General features: G+C 39.1%; 1 protein-coding gene across 1 annotated transcript in view; it reads right to left on the minus strand.

Annotated features, from left to right (window-relative positions):
* F5 (coagulation factor V (proaccelerin, labile factor)) overlaps window positions 1-17,926 on the minus strand; it is a 31,781-nt gene that overhangs the window by 4,047 nt on the left and 9,808 nt on the right. Inside the window, 16 exon segments of the mRNA XM_009071340.1 lie at window positions 80-174; window positions 1,019-1,090; window positions 1,535-1,570; window positions 1,573-1,644; window positions 2,890-3,069; window positions 3,760-3,967; window positions 4,429-4,665; window positions 5,818-5,983; window positions 7,993-9,925; window positions 11,090-11,302; window positions 11,976-12,126; window positions 12,915-13,126; window positions 13,503-13,605; window positions 14,607-14,784; window positions 16,538-16,703; window positions 17,407-17,628. Of these exon segments, the coding sequence (XP_009069588.1) occupies window positions 80-174; window positions 1,019-1,090; window positions 1,535-1,570; window positions 1,573-1,644; window positions 2,890-3,069; window positions 3,760-3,967; window positions 4,429-4,665; window positions 5,818-5,983; window positions 7,993-9,925; window positions 11,090-11,302; window positions 11,976-12,126; window positions 12,915-13,126; window positions 13,503-13,605; window positions 14,607-14,784; window positions 16,538-16,703; window positions 17,407-17,628 (4,244 nt within the window).

Below are 17,926 nucleotides of genomic sequence, written 5' to 3' on the forward strand. Positions count from 1 at the left end.
TTTCTTTTCTCCCATCGGCCAATTTCATTGAGATTTCTAAGAAATCAACTGTCCTCCCTAAATCTGGGTACAACCATACCTGGATCCAAGTAAGTTCTCCTTCTTTCCATGTAGCACTCCAAGCATTGTATGTTCCAGTATTGTTTAATCGGGCTAACTTAGGTTCCCAGTAGTCTAGACAGAAAATACAAATAAAGCAAGAATTTTAAGAGAGGCACTGAATAAAAAATGGAGCTAATTATTAACCATTGATCTTGAGTGCTTCATTTTTCCCCCTTAATCTGCCTTGGGAAAAAATAACCCAAACAAAACAACCACCCACGAAACAAGAGACTCTAAAACCATAATCTAGGATAACTTGGACATGGTCAGCAACCCACCAAAACTTTACAGCTGGCAGAATGACTTTTAAATAACCTTTTATGAAATATACTGTCTGCTGATTTGGATCCAGGGTCTAGAGTTTGCTAAACAAGCTTTGGCCACCAGCAGATTCAGACACAAAATGTGCTCTACATTCATGGAAGAGAGCTCCCCTCTGTATAATGTTAACAACTGGCATGGAATATATGCCAGTTTTCAAGTCTTCATGACACACTGTCAGGAAATGAAGAAAGAAAATCAAATCAAAAAAATTTTATTTTCATAAAAGAAATAATTTTTTATTTCCAGGGAGAGGCTGTGTGTTCCCACATGTGTGAGCTTTACACCTTGATTTGGCACTGTCCATGTAAAATTCTAACAATTTCTCTACTAAATGATCCCACTTTAATAGCACACATAAACCTGGTAAATAAAAGACACTGTCATGGCTCGGGATGTTCGGGTTCCCAAATCTTTCATAACAGATATATGTTATGCCTGTAGCATTGGAGAGAGATTTTTAACCTGGTAGTTGATTCATTGCTGAACTGATCTTTTAAGACGTACCATGAGATGACAAAAGAATATGGAACTTTGCCACAGTTTGCAGTGGATATTCAGAAGCATTCACAGACCTTTTCAAGTATTCACTCACCTATATGATGTGAAGCACTGATTTGTGAATCGAGTATAACTCCACTTGCTAGACCCATTGGAATCCTGCACTCTAAAGAGAGCACAGTAAGTTAATTGCTAAAGAAAAGGAGGGATAGTCCAATATATATTCTGGTTAAATTTAAGACAACATCACTCAGAACAATTCTTAGCGATACTAAGATACACCACTCTCTTCACAGAGAAGTCCAAGTTAATATCTGCAATTTCTTTCTATAGGTTAATTCACCAGTCACTGTGGGGAAACCCCAAATTCAAAGCTAGTATACTACAGGAATAAAGGCAGTATGCTAAATAATTCAAAGTTAGTATTGCTACAAGCTGATTTTTTTTCTTCTAGAACAAATTTACAGTAACCACTCCACTCCCTCCTTGAATGCACAGATAATCTCCTTTGGTTTTTTGCAGAACAAAATTTATTTTTAGTCATCTTGAAAGGGTAGAGAAGACTTCATAGCTTGATTCCCTCAGCCAAAAAAACATCTTAGTTCAGTACCTTTCTCTATAACAAAATAGGATGCTCGCATTCCTGATATTCCCCCACTTCAGTGTCTAAAAGCCACCAGCCAGGTCTCTGTGGTTTCATTTCAATTGTTCTAAATGAGCCTTGAAAAAAAAGAAATGTATCAGAAATATCAGCATTATAAGGTTGATGTTAGCAAGGCTGGATGGCAAACAGAATAAACCTGCCACACATGGCAGAGAGCACAGTAACTACCACCACCTCAATGAATTTTTTTCTTAGCAAGCAAGTTCTAGCAGGAGACTGAGATTGGAATTAAGTGCTCAAGTAAAGACCTAACCTTTGCTGCTGGTGCAAAGTCCAAAACCTTGGATGCCTGTATGTAACAACAGATACCTGAACACTGACTGCAGTGCTGAGCTGCATAATGAACAGTGCTATTTAGTTTATTATGTAAAGCAGGGCTGTTAATTCTGTGGTGCTGGTTATGGTTCTTACTCCTGCTGCCCCAATGTGTTGTTCGAGTAATGTAAAGGATGCATGTAAAGAACACAAAAGTAGATGTGAGAGAATCAGACATACAGGCCCTTCCCTGACTTTCTGCATGCCCCAGAAGTGCCAAGGATCGAGTGGGAAGCAGATACTGTTTTGGCAGCTTGCTGCATTTTTTTAGAAAGCTTATTTCTTTTCTCCCTGGACGTAAGAATTCCAGGGTTCACATTTGTTCTTTCTGTTCTGTATCACACTAACCTTGACATTACAAAAACACCTCTCACCATACAGAGACCAATACTATCTCCCAGAAAACATCAGTGATACTGAAGCCTGGGGACACATGAACAGGATTGCTGTGTTCTTGTATGTGTGTCATTTCTCAAGGAATTGGTGCCTGGCACCATCCTACTGTCTTTCTTTTTCCAGTACTGACCTTTACTGTCGAGCATCTTCCAAAGCCAAGCCCAGCATTATGACCCACTTTGCAGATAGGAAAGGAGAGATGCAATAAAGGAGAGAAACCTGCTCATGCTCACAGTTCTGGTGGGTGGCAAGGAAAGTGCAAAACAGAAGACAGCGCTACTGATCATACTGCTGTTCATTTTCTATAGATATCTCTTCACATCTGAGAGGAAGACATTTGCCAAAGCACTGAAGTTGTGTGTGCAACTTTACTCATGCTTCCAGTTTTAAAGGACAGCAAGGTTTTCTCCATTTTCCCCCTCCCACAGTGTTAAGTGAGGTGCAAAATGTTGATTTTCCTTCTGACCATCACAGGCAAATGAATGTTTTTTCACTGTGCTCAAAACCCACATCCATTCACCTTTACATTGGTATGATGACAACAGACTGCAATGGTCACCCCTTAGAACTTCCTCTGTTCTGACACTTACCTGGAAGGAGTGTGTATGTACCAAGCTGATGCTCTGGCTCTCCTTTTTCTATGAAGGTCTGTCCATGAAAATGAACAACATGAATGTCTTTTGGCCCACCCATATTCAGCAAATGCCATCGGACCAGTTCACCTTCATACATCCTCAAGCCTTGCAAATTGTCGGTAATCCCATTAATGGCTGAAAAAAAAGTTTTTAGTAAGGAAAACTGTTCACAAAACACAACTGACATCTTTGATTAACGACTGATTTTACAGACCACATTTTCAAAAGGCAGATTCCACTTCTCAACATGCCCTTTTCAAACATGGTGGCTCACAGCACACGAGCATCAGCTTTTCAAAGACAGAGTATAATTACTGAAGTGGTCTTCAAAGAGAAAACAGGGTTACCTTTGGACAGTTAGTCATTTACTCAACTAAAATCTCTATATTCACAGAGTGGTATCTGGAGGGCTGTTCTACAGCTGCTTTGAATTTCTCAATAGAACTAGCTGATTTGCCAAAGTTTTACAATGTTTTGAAGTTTCTTGCAAAAAAGTTGCCAGGGTATCAGCTTCTTACTGAAAAGTGTTGGGGGGGTTGTTTTTTTTCTTTTTTTTCCCCCCTTTTAATATAGGGGTAGATGTATGCAAGTGAAAGAGAAGTTTTCTGTTTAAAGTTTCAGTCTAATGTTCTCTCTTCATTTGAATAACAAATTTCCAGTCATTGCTAATCTTTACATAGACAGCCATGACTGTTACGGGTACAATGGATAACAACAAAAAAACATTCACATAATTAACCTGTAGGACTTATGCATGTTGAAAAGGACTGTGAGCTGAGATACCTTCCCCAATAAACTGAATATTTGGAAAAATGCAATAAGTACCGTGGAATTTGTGGCATTGCTGCATGTCTTTCTTCTCACTACAAGGCCTTCTAGACTGTTTGTCAAAGTACCAGCTTTTCTCTTCATCAAAGACCATAAAAAGCAAGAAAAAGTCTCGGGTAGATATCTTGTTGCTGCTTGATGTGCTGAAGGCTCCTTTTTGACAGATCAGTATTGGCCCAATCAAGCCAGAGTGAATATCTTTCTCCTGAAAGGCAACAAACTCATCTCAAAAGATTTTAAAAACCCAAACCCATAGCGTTCTGCAGGAATCAAGAATGTACAGCAGGCATCAGAATTTCTGTTGCCTTGTATCTTTTCGCTCCCCTTCTCAGTCTACCAGACTTCCCCAATTCCAATTCTTCCACAGCTTATGTCCTCCTTTAGCTGAATGTAAGAAATTAAATGTCAGATGGGAACATCAGCCCAAAAGAAAGGACAGCTGTCCAAAAGCATGCTCTGCAGCTTGCACTTCTACCACCACACAGTAACATCATCTGGAGATATTCAAAACCTGACTGGACGTGTCCTGGACAACCTACTCTGGATGACCCTGCTTGAGACAGGGGGTGGACTAAATGATCTTTAGCAATTCCTTCCAACATAAATGTTTCCGTGATTCTGTGATCAACCCTAGCAACACTACCACTTCTATTTTGACTTCCTTACCATATTTAAATCAGAGTAGTAGATCCAGGACCGACAAGCTGCTCCTGACTGCCCAGGTCCCGACCGATGGTGTGCATACCATACATATATATAGCTGCTATTTGGCTGAACTTCATTATCTTCCTTAAACCAAGAAGGAGATTCATCATCATAAATGCTTCCCTCAGAGGACTTTTCATAGAGGAGTCCATGAGCATGGAGGGAATATGGTCTAGATGCCAGATTCTTAAAATGAACCTACAAAAATAAGAAAAAAATAGATTATGTTCAGCAAATTCAGTCCTAAACCGAAGTTGCCATACAACACACTCCCGTGACCTCAAACCAGGGTGAAGATTTCTATAATGATTACAGGCTTTGTTGCACATGGAAAAGCTGGCAGGGATAGCTTCGGACATCTCCATGCAGAGTCACCTTCTTTGATGCAGTTAAGGAAAATCAGAAAGCACAAGCCTAGCTCCCTGTCTGCCACCAAGTCCAGGCTCCTAGGACTTTTACTGTTGCCCTTTATACCTGGAACTGCTTAGTTACTGCAAGCAGGGAGATGGGGGTTTCTACCTCTCATGTTTTGCTGCAATTGTACTCAAGGCACAAAATAGTAACTCTAGACCTCTGTATGTCTCATTCTCACTGAAACCGGTGCTTCACACTGGTCCCAGAGAAGCACCAGGATACTTACCTCCCCTTAGAGAATGACACGCCCAAGCTTAAAAAAGCATTTTTCTTCCCTTACTCGTGTCTTAAATGTAGCTTGGTGTGTTCCTGTTGCACACTACTCCTACTGAAATAGGCAGAAACCAGAGAACAATTCTCTCTATCTAAGCCCTTCCCTGTGTGGTGGAAGACTGGATTAAGAATGAGAGAAGGGAAATTTTACAGCAATGTGCTTCCCAAAGCAAATACAGCACTGTATCACCAGGGATACATCCATCACCTCTATCCTTGTTGACTGTATTAGAACTCTTCAACCCATTTACAGCAAAGGTTTGTAGAAGAAATTATACTTTTTTAAAAAACAAAAAGTGTGTATTAATCTTGTACACAAATTTACTAATTTCTTTTTAAAAATTAAGAAGCTCCCTTTACATATAAAAAGTAATATTTTCAGTGCAATCTGAATTTAAAAAACTTAATTTTTGCTAATATTAAACTTAAATCTCATTTTACATTTGGCTGATAAGCCAGTATTTAATATTGGGAAACATAAGAATGAAAACCAGAATTGAATTTACTGTGCTTTCGTGTCCATAGTGCAATTTCTAGCTTTTAAAACTGTTTCTCTATCATCATCTTTTTAAAAATTGTGGGTTTTTTAGATCCGTTCTATATCACACTCTAAGATCACCATAAGAATCTTATCCTGCACACATACTCAAAACATTGACCTACTAGGATAACATCGTCCACTTCAGCTCGGATAACTGGCCCCAGGATGCCAAGGTGTTCTGTATATTCATCTTCATCTTGAAGAGTCGTAAAGGTACTGTCTGTATAGCTTTGGAAAATCACCTTATGTCTGGAGCCATCTCTACAGGTTTTGTCATTCATCATTGTACTGAAAGGAAATCCCCAATTAAAAACCCACACAGTGAATCAGAAATAATAGCTTTGATGAAATCTGAGAACTCACACAGCAGGAACACTTTAGAATACACAGAATAAACACTCAAATGACCTTAAATTGCCCTAGGGAAGGTTTCAATTGGATATTTGGGAAAATTTCTTTACCAAAAGGGTTGTCAGGCATTGGAACAGGGCTCCCAGGGAAGTGGTGGAACCACCAACTCTGGAGGTATTTAAATGACACAGAGGTGTGGCATTTAGGGATACAGTTTAGTGGTGGACCTGGCAGTGCGCTGGGTTAAAGGTTGGACTTGATAATCATAAAGGTCTTTTCCAACCTAAACGATTCTATGACTCCATGAAATAAGTGTCAGATGATTCTGAATATCATGACTTGCAATGTTTCAGCAATTCTAGTTCTACAATTGTACATGAGATCCTTCAAATATTTAGTCAGTTATTGAAAGAACACCTGAGCTCTACTTCTCTTTTTTATCACTAGCATTAATAATCTGAATCAGAACTTAGCTCAGAGTGCAGTGAGCATACCACCTATACCCTACTGGCTCAGAGATGTACCTTCTTCGGAAAGCTAAGAGAAGCATTTTACGTTTGATTATATCTGCATTTTGCAACACAGAGCTGGTGTGGTAAAATAAGCTTTTAGGCACTCAAACCATTCTTCAGATCTTTCATGCTCTCAAATGCTATTATCATTCCCTATAAATTTTGCTTCATTATCAGTTCTGCAAGAAACAGAAACTCAACCGAAGTTACATAGTAGAAAGGCTGGTTTTCAGCTCTTCAACACACTGAGACAGTACATGTCATGGCCTCTGTTAAATTCACTGGAACTATGCACCTCACACCAGCTGAGGATGAACCTCACTGGAGAGATCTATACAGAGCTCTAAGCATAAAAATTTCTTTATTTTGCAAGTGCTCAAAGAAACCATCTGTGATTTCTGCCATTTTTCCAACTGCCATTAATATAGAATGAGATGAGGCAGGAGTAAATCTGGAGAATATGAAAAAGTTGGGGGGAATATCAATCAAATAAAACAGAAAATCAGTTTGAGAAATAATATGTGTTTGGAGATTAATTTTACGTAATGAAAATTTTCTTGCTTCTGTTTAGGCTGGTTTTGATAAAAATCCAGTTTTGGTCTTGTTCATGTCAAGGCCCAAAAAATTCAGCTTTTTGATGAAAAATGATTAGGAATTCAATGCATCGTAGGGTGAGCACTGATCCTAACTTGTATGAATTAAGATAATGAATTTTTAGTACAGTGTTTCTCTCAAGTCACATATATTCTTTGCTGTGGCATGGTGGCCAGTCTTCCGTGCAAAATGCAACACTAGGGTTTGTGATCCAACCACGTTCTGATTTCTCTAAACAGCAGGAACAACAATGCAGTAGTCCATGCAGCTTTGTTTTTACTTTAAGGCAGTCACCAGGGTGGTTAATCACTTTGCAGCTTTCATAAACTTTTCAGTACTGCAGCCTTGTGAAGTTGTAAAGTGCTATTATCCCACTTTACAATAGTGAACTGAGACACCAGAACCATTCCTTGCTAGTGCTAGAAGCTGGTCCATTAAATTCTTGGAAAGACTTCGCACTAGGAGATCTCTGTTCCATCTCTACTACAGGTACCAAGAACTCAGTGTGGAAGTAAAACAGGTCATTCAAATATTACAAAACTAACTGCAAGTTTTCCTCTTGCAGTGAGTTTTTTAACTTCTGTATCTCTAATAAGTTTACAAAAGGGGGTTAATTAAAAATTAAAGGAGAGTTCCTAGCTGTGTTGATCTTGATCATAGTAATCTCTCTCTATGACATTTCCAACTGTCCCATGAAAAATTCTTATGGTTCTGCCACTGAAATGTTGGAACTCACATGGCACATTACAGATGCTTTTAAGTTTATCAGCACATGAATCAACATTCTGCTAGTATGTGTCAGGATGGTGGGCAAAATGAAAGCAAAGGATTTAGCCAAACCTTTTTTTATATCCTGCATAGTTCCAGCAGACCTCTTTAGCTGCAATATAGTATCTTCTCTCATTCCCTCTGCTACGCAGGTAATGTCCAGCAATGTCATCTGGGTTACGTTGCTTGCTGATATTCACTTTGGGGTCTGTCATGTATGGGTCACCAAAGGTCACATACTCGTATTCATATTCACCACCTGATGTTTCATCACTGTAAGCCTCTCCCATAATATATTCATAGTCTCCATTTTCTCGGGGAAGCCCAATTGTGATCGATGGCTTAAACTGCCGTGGGGTGAGCACGGAATTTGGCACCTCTTCGTGCCTTGCTCTATTCAGATCCATTGTATGGTTGGCCTCACTGGGTGCCCCTGTGGTGTTAGTGCAACATGACCGTGCTCTGTGGTTGGTCTCACCTGGAAACAATGCACGGCCAAACCCTGACACAGAACTGGGGATTTTTTGGGGCTTTCTGCTCCTCGGGCTCAGCAATTGGGCCATTTTTGGACCATCCTTCTTTTTCCTTAGGATCTTGACGAAGCTTCCAGATGTAGTCAAAGGATCATTCTTGTTTTCCTCCTTTGCTTTCTGAGTTGGGTACACCTGTCTCCCTTTCTGTTTTTCTCCCATTAGATGTGAGAACTCTTGATACTTTGTCATATCCTCCTTATTTATGAATGCTGTACCATTTCTGCCATGATGATTTAACTTATCACCAACAGATTTCTCTAAATTCTCCTCTAATCCCAGATTCCTCTTTGCAGACACCAAGTTCCACTCCTCACTAGTCATTTTAGTTGAATATTTCCCAGGCCTGGGCAATGATGTTTCTAGTAAGTTCTTCACTAGCACAAGGCTGGAATTAGGGTGTGTATCACCTAACATATGATCTAAAGAAATAGCATCTGCTAGTTTATCTTTGGATATCTTGAGTTCAGAAAGTGTGGATGCATTAGACCCATCTTCTACTATGGAGTCCAAAGCAAGGGTCAAGTTAACTGCATGCACAGCATTTTCCATCTTGTTTTCCTCCTCTTCCAGTTCTTCATCATAATCATTTGGAAGCTGGCCAGTTCCCACCAAGGCTATACTGGATGTGTTCTCTGTGTGATGCACAGAATGAGGTGCACTTATCTTGTCAGAAAACGAGGCATTTTTATTTCTTACATGATTTAGAAGGGCATTCATCTTTTGGACAGAATAAAACTTAATGGCCAGTGAGCTTCGCCTTTTCCTTGTCCCGTTATTGTTATAATTTCCTCTTTCTGTACTTTCCTCTTGATCTTTTTCTGAAAAAATATTACTGTCCTTTCCATCAATTGGAAGCTCTTCTGCAAGATTCACTGGGCCTTCCCCATTGCTCAACAAGTGTTCACCTACAGACATGTTACTGTGACTTATTTCATAATTGCTTTGGCTTCTGTTCTCAAATACCAAGTCAGTCTTTCCATCACTTGTGGCAGCTAAAAATAAAAGCTCTTCTGCTGTGACTGATGTGTGATTTGACTGGAATGTTTCAGCCTCGACTGAGGGAAGAGGAGTGATACGAGTTTCTAAGAATTTGGAGTGGTTTGTGGATTCACTGCTATTAATAGCTGTCAGACCTGAGCCAGCTGCTGCCTCAGAACTCATGGCATCAGTGTCTTCATACTGATCCAAGGCTAGTGCTGTAAGGTTTTGTTTTTCTTCATCGTCTGCTGCCTTCCTTGAGCTTCGGATGGGAAAAGCAGCAGCCAGGTAATCCTGATACTCTAATTCCTCCTTATCTTCTTCTATAACTTCCTCAACTGGGGTAGAAACAGCCTTTTTTTCAGTCTTTGTGGAAGTGAAAGACATAACATTAAACATGTCATCTTCCTCATAGTCACATTTGACATCTCTGAATCTCAAGCGCATGCCGTAGCTCATCTCTGGGGTACCCCAGGATGTTAAAAGCCAAGTACCTACAATTGAAATAAAAATGTTACAAGAGTGGACACTGCCATGTAAGAGCCCAAGGCAAGCTGTTGGGTTTGTTTCTACAGCACTTGCTATAGCACAGTGCTAATCTTCATCTGGGATCTTCATGAGCTCTGACTGCAATGAAATATAATGCAAATAAATAAGAGCACATATAAATAAATACACCTAAGAGATGGAGCTCTTCAGCACAGATTAAGCTGTGCCTAGGACCCGAGTCCAAACAAAACCCATGAAAGAGATGGATATGAAAAAGCAAGAAACAAAATAAAGGATCCTATGTTTAGATCTGGATCTCAGACTGGGATCTCTTGAGATCAAGTTTCAGTTTTATCCTGCCCTTACCGTTGTATGCACTGCCACACAGGTAGAAGATTTTGAGCAGAACAAACATGCTCTGAGGCAATGTTGACAAACATCTAACAATTTGTTATTTAAATAGATAAACGATACCAAAAAAAGATATTTTAAATGTGATAAGGATGGCTAAACCTTGTGGAATTTTTAGATGATCACTGATCTCTCACAGATTTCAATGAGGAAGAATCTCTGCCCTTTTGCAGGTAATTCCTTAAGTGTTGATTACAAGGGCTCTAGTGTCACCTTTTTCAAGACATGGTGTTAATCCTAGCTAGATATTGAGATGCATCTGATGGACCAGTGACCTGGTTCAGTCAGGCAGACTTTACTGCTGCTAAATGACCACAAGCCTAAAGTGAGGTGTAGCCATTTTGTCCAATAATGACTAGCATAATTTGGCAGTTTTGGCTCATTTTGGTCTGCTGGGGATAGACAAGCATGTGGTAAAATTGGAAATCATACAGTGGAGTTGATACTGGATTGCTTCCGTAAAGAATCTTAGAATTGTCTTAAAATGATCATTACTAACCCATATAGTAATTGTGAAATGAAAAGAACCAAATCTAAACAACAGAAAGAGCCTCAGTATTGCATACAATTATGTAATATGCTAAGCTTGTGTAGCCAACAAAACTTCATACACACCAGTTGCACTGGGAAACTATTCAACATTTTCCAGCACTATATTTATCTGGAAAGTTTCCTTTAATGTTTAGGTGAGACCTTATAGACTGGAGATTAAATAATGTCTTAGAAGAGCAGTCAAACACTATAGTTCTACCACTTACCAGCATTGTCCATTTCCACTGTGACTGATTCTCCACTCATTGGAAAAAGGTTCAATGTATCTTCGTATTTCCCTTGATACAGAAAAGAGTGTCCAGAAAGGCGAACAGAGACCATCTCATCGTGACTGCCAACACTGGAAAAGTGCCACTGAACCACAGTATCTTGGCAAAATCCAAGGATTTCACTGCTGTCAGACACATAGCCATTTATTGCTAATAGGAAAGCAAAATAAAAGTGGCCTCAGTATTTTCAGAGTCAATTCACTGAACTGGACTCACATTTGCACCTCCTAAGAGTAACTGGCACAGGGCTGAACCCACGGTAGCCTTGATGGAGATTCCATCTCTGGAAATATTATCTCTAATGCAGCAGGGTGCTGCATCAAAGTTTAATCAACCCTTGCCTTTGCTTCAGGGTTCAGAGCCAGCTTGGTCCTGGTGCTGAGGTGGGGGTCAGCTTCTTCTCCCAGGTGACTAGCAATAGAACAAGGGCAAATGGCCTCAAGTTGCACCAAGGGAGGTTTTTTGGATACTAGGAAAAATTTCTTCACTGAAAGGGTAATTAAGCATTGGTACAGGCTCCCCAGGGATATAGTGGAGTTGCCATCACTGGAAGCATTCATAAAACAAGTGGACATGGCATTTTGATATATCGTTCAGTGGGCACGGTGGTATTAGGCCAAAGGTTGCACTTGGTGATCTTTGTGGTCTTTTCCAACATTAATAATTCTATGATATTGCATATTTTTGTACAGTGCCACCTGGCATGGTTAGAAGTTGACTGACTCTCTAGAGAATTCCCTGATTATACATCTGAGAACAAGCAATCACTGAATGTCCATGTTCATATAAGTTTTCATATTATTCATCTTGATATCCCACTCACTGTGCATTATGTTTGAGTTATAGAACTTGGGATCATCCCTTTTAACAGTGTCTGGGTCACTGCAGTACTCCTTGATGTTATCCTCTATGTACCAGCTCTTATTTTCATCAAACACAGCAAACATTGCCTGCTGCTCCCCATCTGCCTTTTTCTGAAAGACAATCAACACCATAGTTACATTTTATGAGCAGACACATGTATTAAGGACTCAATCCTACAATCTTACTTACTTACTATACAAGCAACATAAGTTTCAAAAGAGTTGTGGCAAGTGTGATCCAAGGTCTAAGGGAAAGGGAGTAGGGGGATCCAGACTTCAAGGTCACAATCCTATGACTGCAACCAGCCTGTTTTGGACACTGAGCAAGCTACTAGCACTGCTGATACATTGATGGTTTATGACTAGGTTTATGTAAAAGGACCAGACTTCTGGCTTGAGCTGAGCATAAGTTTCTGACATTTTTTTTTCTTCCAAGTGATGCTCAAGTCTTTGTCAAGCAAGATTCCAATGGATGGCAAAGAGAACCACTCTCCTAGTACTCTCCCATGCTGTTTGGGTTGGACTGGATTCACTGATGCCTGAGATTGTCAGATGCCATTGAGTTATATCTGTTACAGAAACTATGTCATATCTGAATGTATTTCAAGTATGAAGACATAATAGCAGCAGGAAAATTTAATTATCAAGTCTAGTAATAAAATTTCAAGTCAGGCTGACCCTTTGTTGATATGCTGCTCTTGCTAAGAAAAACAGGATATAATTCCTCTACTGCTGTGGACAGTTAGAGGACTCTTTCTTCAAGTCATTTCTTCAGGATCCTTTTGGTTCGATTGCTCTCTACAGAACAGTTCCCTAAGGGAGGCAAAGCCAAATTCACTGTAGATCAAATAATACTATTTGCACAAAATATGTCTCTAAGGGTTTGTCAGACACGTTACCTGCACACCCTTCTGCGTCAGGGCTTCACTTTTACAAATCAGAAGTGGGCCAATCAGTCCAGAAGCTATATCTCTCTCAATATTTACAGCACTGTGATATAGCCTTGTAATACACTGTGCATCCTGTGCAGTGGGTTGGTCTGTTTTAGAAATTTTCCATTCATAAGTATATGTTTCCCCTGGTTCAACTCCTCTACTCTGGGTGTCATTGCCTAAAGGAAAACAAAGAAGGAGAATAGTAATGATACAAATTGAGAGCCAGATCTTAATATAACTCAGGCTGCACCTTCTAATGATACTGGTGCAGTTAAGCCATTTCAAGCTACCTTGAGATAACTGAGGTTCAGCATGAACTTTTGTCTCTCTCTAAAATCATAAACAAGAACAGAAAACTAAGACATCAAAAAAAAGGGCATTTGTCTCTGCTTTGCAGATAATACCTTGGCTTCTCTACAAGGCAATACAATAGGTTAGCAGAGGCAGACCACTGAACAGAGGTCTCCCAGTCATGCACACAGCATATCTCCTTCAAAGCAATGAAACCATCCACAACAGTTAGTAGCAAATTGTATTTCACAAATTTCTTACTTGTAGGATCCGGAGGATAATCTGCTCCTTCTGCATTCTTTGAAAGTGTCACTCCATGGAAGTAAATGCTGTAGGGTCGACTGGCCTTATTTTTGAATATAATCTATATTGATAGGCAAATTTAAAAAGATTTATTTAGCATTCAATGAATCTTTGTCTGAACACATAACAAAGTTTCCACTGTGGTAGAATTTGCCTGGTTTCGGCCCAGGAAGTGCCAGAAAGGGAGAGGGATGTCGTAAGTATTGTCTGATAATATAAACCCACAGTCTAAATGCTGCTGGACTTTGTACAGCCTAGTAAGTGAAGTTCAACTTCACGTAATGGTCTCTGGAAGGTACTAGGGACATAATGTCTTAGTGAATATGAAGTTGTTAACTACAGTTCTTCAGAACCTTCAATATGGGAGAAAAGAAATTTTAAACCAACTCTTAACTCAAATTTCAAGACTCAAAGGGACTAGGTAAGGAAAAGGCAAAATATCCTGCCTATTCCTGATGTAACAAGGGGAAAAAAAACCGCAAAAAAAGAAACATGCTAAACTTATATTCAGAGTCAGAATCGTGATGGAAATTAAAGGCCATGAAACTTTGTGACACATTATTAAGTGACAACAGAAAGACAAGTGAATATGACAGCAGCACAAGCTTGTAATACAAATGCTTTGTAGTTTCATGGTATAACTCTATGAAGAACATTTGACTACAGAAACTGAGCACTATTGTCTAAAACAGCCAGGAAAAAATTAAAAATCAGCATAAGATGTGAGGGGTTCATGAACTTGGCCTCGCATCCAAATTTCCCCAGAAGTCAACCTGAGTCTAGGGGTTTTTTCCCATTTTGGACCAGTGTCAACATATATCTTAAAGAGTGTGAATGAAGCACATTTATGTTGCAAAATAAAGCACAATCATGGAAACTATAGAGGGAACACTGAAAAATGCCAGCTAAACACTGTCACTTGTAATCATATCTTTTAATTTGGCCAATATTTGTAACACTGGCTTTATTTTTTGATAAACAACACAAAACAAACTAGTTCTTTTGTATCTCTGCCCCAACGAAAATTATGCTATAAAGAATCTCTGTATTTATGTTACTTACTTTGACTCTGTCATTGAGTTGAGCTCTGATAACAGGGCCCAAGATTCCAGTTTCCTTGGGATGAGGATTTTCCAGACGTTTAGTGAAGCTGGCATCAGTATATTGCCTAAAAATAGCCTTTTTATACCTTTTACCTATGAGATTTGAGAAGTTGTCCAAGTGCTGTGCTTTGTAGTGTCTGAAAAATAAAGGAACGAACAAATGACCAAAAAACTCGAATAGTAACATCTGTTAGAATACAAAATGAGTACTCAAGTAACTGGTAGAAATCTCACTGATTGAAAATAAAATCCAAACCCTAATAAACTAACCTAATGCTTTTCACCCCAAATTCTAACCTAAATTAGGTAAGAATCTCAAACCATTACTTGTGTTTTAGTATCACATATGACCAATTTGTATCAGAGATTACGTTTAATTTAACAGGGTATACACAGAAGAAAGAAACAAACTGAAGCAGCAGGTACATTTTTCAAGGTAAGGTAGCAGAAATCACTGTTTTCCTTTTACAAAGGCATAGCTAAGTGTAGAAAAAAATAAAAAAGTAAACCATTTGCTTACAGTAGCAGTCTCTAGGAGAAAGAGAAACAGAATCTTAATCCTGGTCAAGCACCATACAATAAGTAGCGTTACACTGAGGTGTCAAACACTAAAATTGTTAATGCTCAGAGCAACACAAGGATAAATACTAGGAAGCTACACAGGGTAACATGTTTGTTGTCACTTGTGCTTCAAAAAAGGTTACTGAAAAGGGATAAACTCAGTAGTTTTGAACAAAGAAGGAAAAATCAGAGCACTGAGGTGGTTAAATACTGTGTGTGACTAGCAGGAAAGACATAAAAGTTTGCTCCACACAGTCCAAGAGCAAATAAGGGAAGCAAATCATGCCAAATGAGTTATGTCAACAGTATATTCTAAGGAGGTGTATGAAACGATAACCCTTAAAGAGTAAGGAATTTGTCTTGTTCTGCTTAAATCCTTAAATGTTCTTAGGACTATGAGCTTGTAAGGGCATGAGTAGCAGTGGGAAAATGATAGATTGCAAATTTAACCCTACAGTGCATGGTAGCACTGTGTACTGTGACATCATGTATGTTAGAAAATTCTTACTACTTATCTTCAGTTGAACAAAATAGCCCAATATGTTCATTTATTATGAGTTTTGTAGTAAAACTTGACACTGTAGTAAAAATTGACACTGGTGCCTTGCAAAGGTCATTTATAGAGACCTCTCAATCTCCCATTCCCTTAACACTTTGTCATACTGAACTTTTTAAAACTTTTACTCTCCACAAATATTCTCTCCCTCCCTTTCCCTTCCACTTAAAGATTGTTTATTTCAGCAGAAATCATGTTGAAAAGTATTTTAGAAAATAAGTGTGTATGCTATTTTGGGCAATTCCTAAGTCACTTTTCTATTTTGGACTCCCTGTGAGAGGCAAAAGAAGGTGTCCACTTTTGGTCACCTCAGCAAAGAAAGTCATTGACACTGGAAAGAGTCCAGTGAAGGGCCACCTTGATGATAAGGGAAGGACTCAGAGCATGGGATAGAGAAGCAAAATCCCCGTTTATTCAGTCATGAAAAGACATAGCTAAGGGAGCATCTTATTTTTATCTTCAATTATCACATTGAATATTATAGAGAAAGCAGGACCAGACTCTTCTCAGAGTTGCATAGTAAAGAAATAAGACACAATGGACACAAGGTGCAACATGAGAAAGCCTGATTAGATATAAAGAAAAACTTTTTCACTCTGAGGTTGCAAAGGTGCCAAGAGCAGCTGAGGGATCCCTGTCCTTGGAGACAATGAAAATGCATCTGGATAAGGTCCTGTGCAACTGGATCCAACTTTGCTGTTAGATCTCCTACATGAATTATCCTATGATTTCATGTTAACATTCCATATTATGTTGACACAGTATCATTTTACCTGTCAAGGCTGTTTGGAATATTTGGGGCATAATCCCAAGTAACTTCTTCTGCAGCAATGAAATATTGCCAGTTTTTGACCATATGACGTTCTTTATAGGAGAGACGACTCTTCTTCACCTCTTTGTCCCCACAGTCCCTTACAGTGAGGTATCCATGCAGTCCAGCTAATCAAGAAGAAACAGCACCACAGTGATTTCCCATTTTATGAGCTCTTACCACTTCAATTGTGTTTCTCTTTCCTTTAGCTAAGACTGCCAACAAGACTTTGTTCATTTGGCTGCCATCATTCCAAGGAGCCCATATCAATCAAATGGAACACAGAAGCTCTCTCAACTAGACCTCTTTGAAAATACTAGCTGAACAGATAGAAAGCTATTTTTTCCTGTGGGCTTTTTTTTTTTCTAAAACATATCTTCCAGCTCTCGTAAGAGAGACATTTCTTTCATTCTTTAAAACAGAATTCTGATCATTGCTGAAAGATACTACTTTCAAACAATGAACAGAAAATGTTTTCATCAGATTGAGTTACCCTTAGCTGAAAGTACTCAGTTTCTCAGGAAACAAGTGATTCTTTACTCATTTTATAAAGGTGTTTATCTGAACAGCTCACAGAGACTTAGATGCTGGAGTATTAATTCACTGCTGCTCTGTGATCAGTGCACAGCAGTAAAGCTGCAGATAAAAACACCTTTTAGTTCATCATGCACTTTTCATTTCAACAGAATGTTCTGTTCTCCAGCAATTTCTTAGTGAAATGACAACCACCTGAAACAGATTAACTGTATCACTGCAGAACAGTAGAAGCCATTTGGGACAAAGAACAGAAGAACAATTCTTTAGGTGCCTAATAAAAAGATGCTTCCTTGCCTTGCAGGTGCTTTTGCACAAGAGAAGATATGAGCCACCTTCCTTCCTCACTCACTGTCATGTTTACTGTAGCTGCTGCTCCTCCCACTAAGTTAACAGTAGAAACTCGGTGATGTCTCTGCTCCATGGATTGGCCGTTGATATGAATGGAGAAAATTTCTGGCTTGGAACTCATTCCTATCAAATGCCAGCTAATGCTGTCATATGCACAAGCCTCTAAATCTGAAAGAGACATGAGAGTAGGGTTCAGAATACAGGCAAATCATGCAAGTTCCCTATGCAAACTAGACTTTAAGTGAATCTTCACTCAAAACAATAAAAAACCCCAAACTCAGACTCCTGTGATCAGTGTTTGCAACAAGAGGAATTTTCAGAAGCTTGTAAATGGAACAGATACCAAAATCCTGTACATCAGTGACAGACAGGTGTGTAAATCTTACCTGAAAGTAACAACCTTGCAAAAAAGGAAAAAACCTAGTGGTCTCTTGGAAAGCTGATCAGTCCCTTTTTTTTTTTGGGG

The sequence above is a fragment of the Acanthisitta chloris genome, unplaced genomic scaffold, assembly GCF_000695815.1.
Source record: "Acanthisitta chloris isolate BGI_N310 unplaced genomic scaffold, ASM69581v1 scaffold13833, whole genome shotgun sequence".
Lineage (NCBI taxonomy): Eukaryota > Metazoa > Chordata > Aves > Passeriformes > Acanthisittidae > Acanthisitta > Acanthisitta chloris.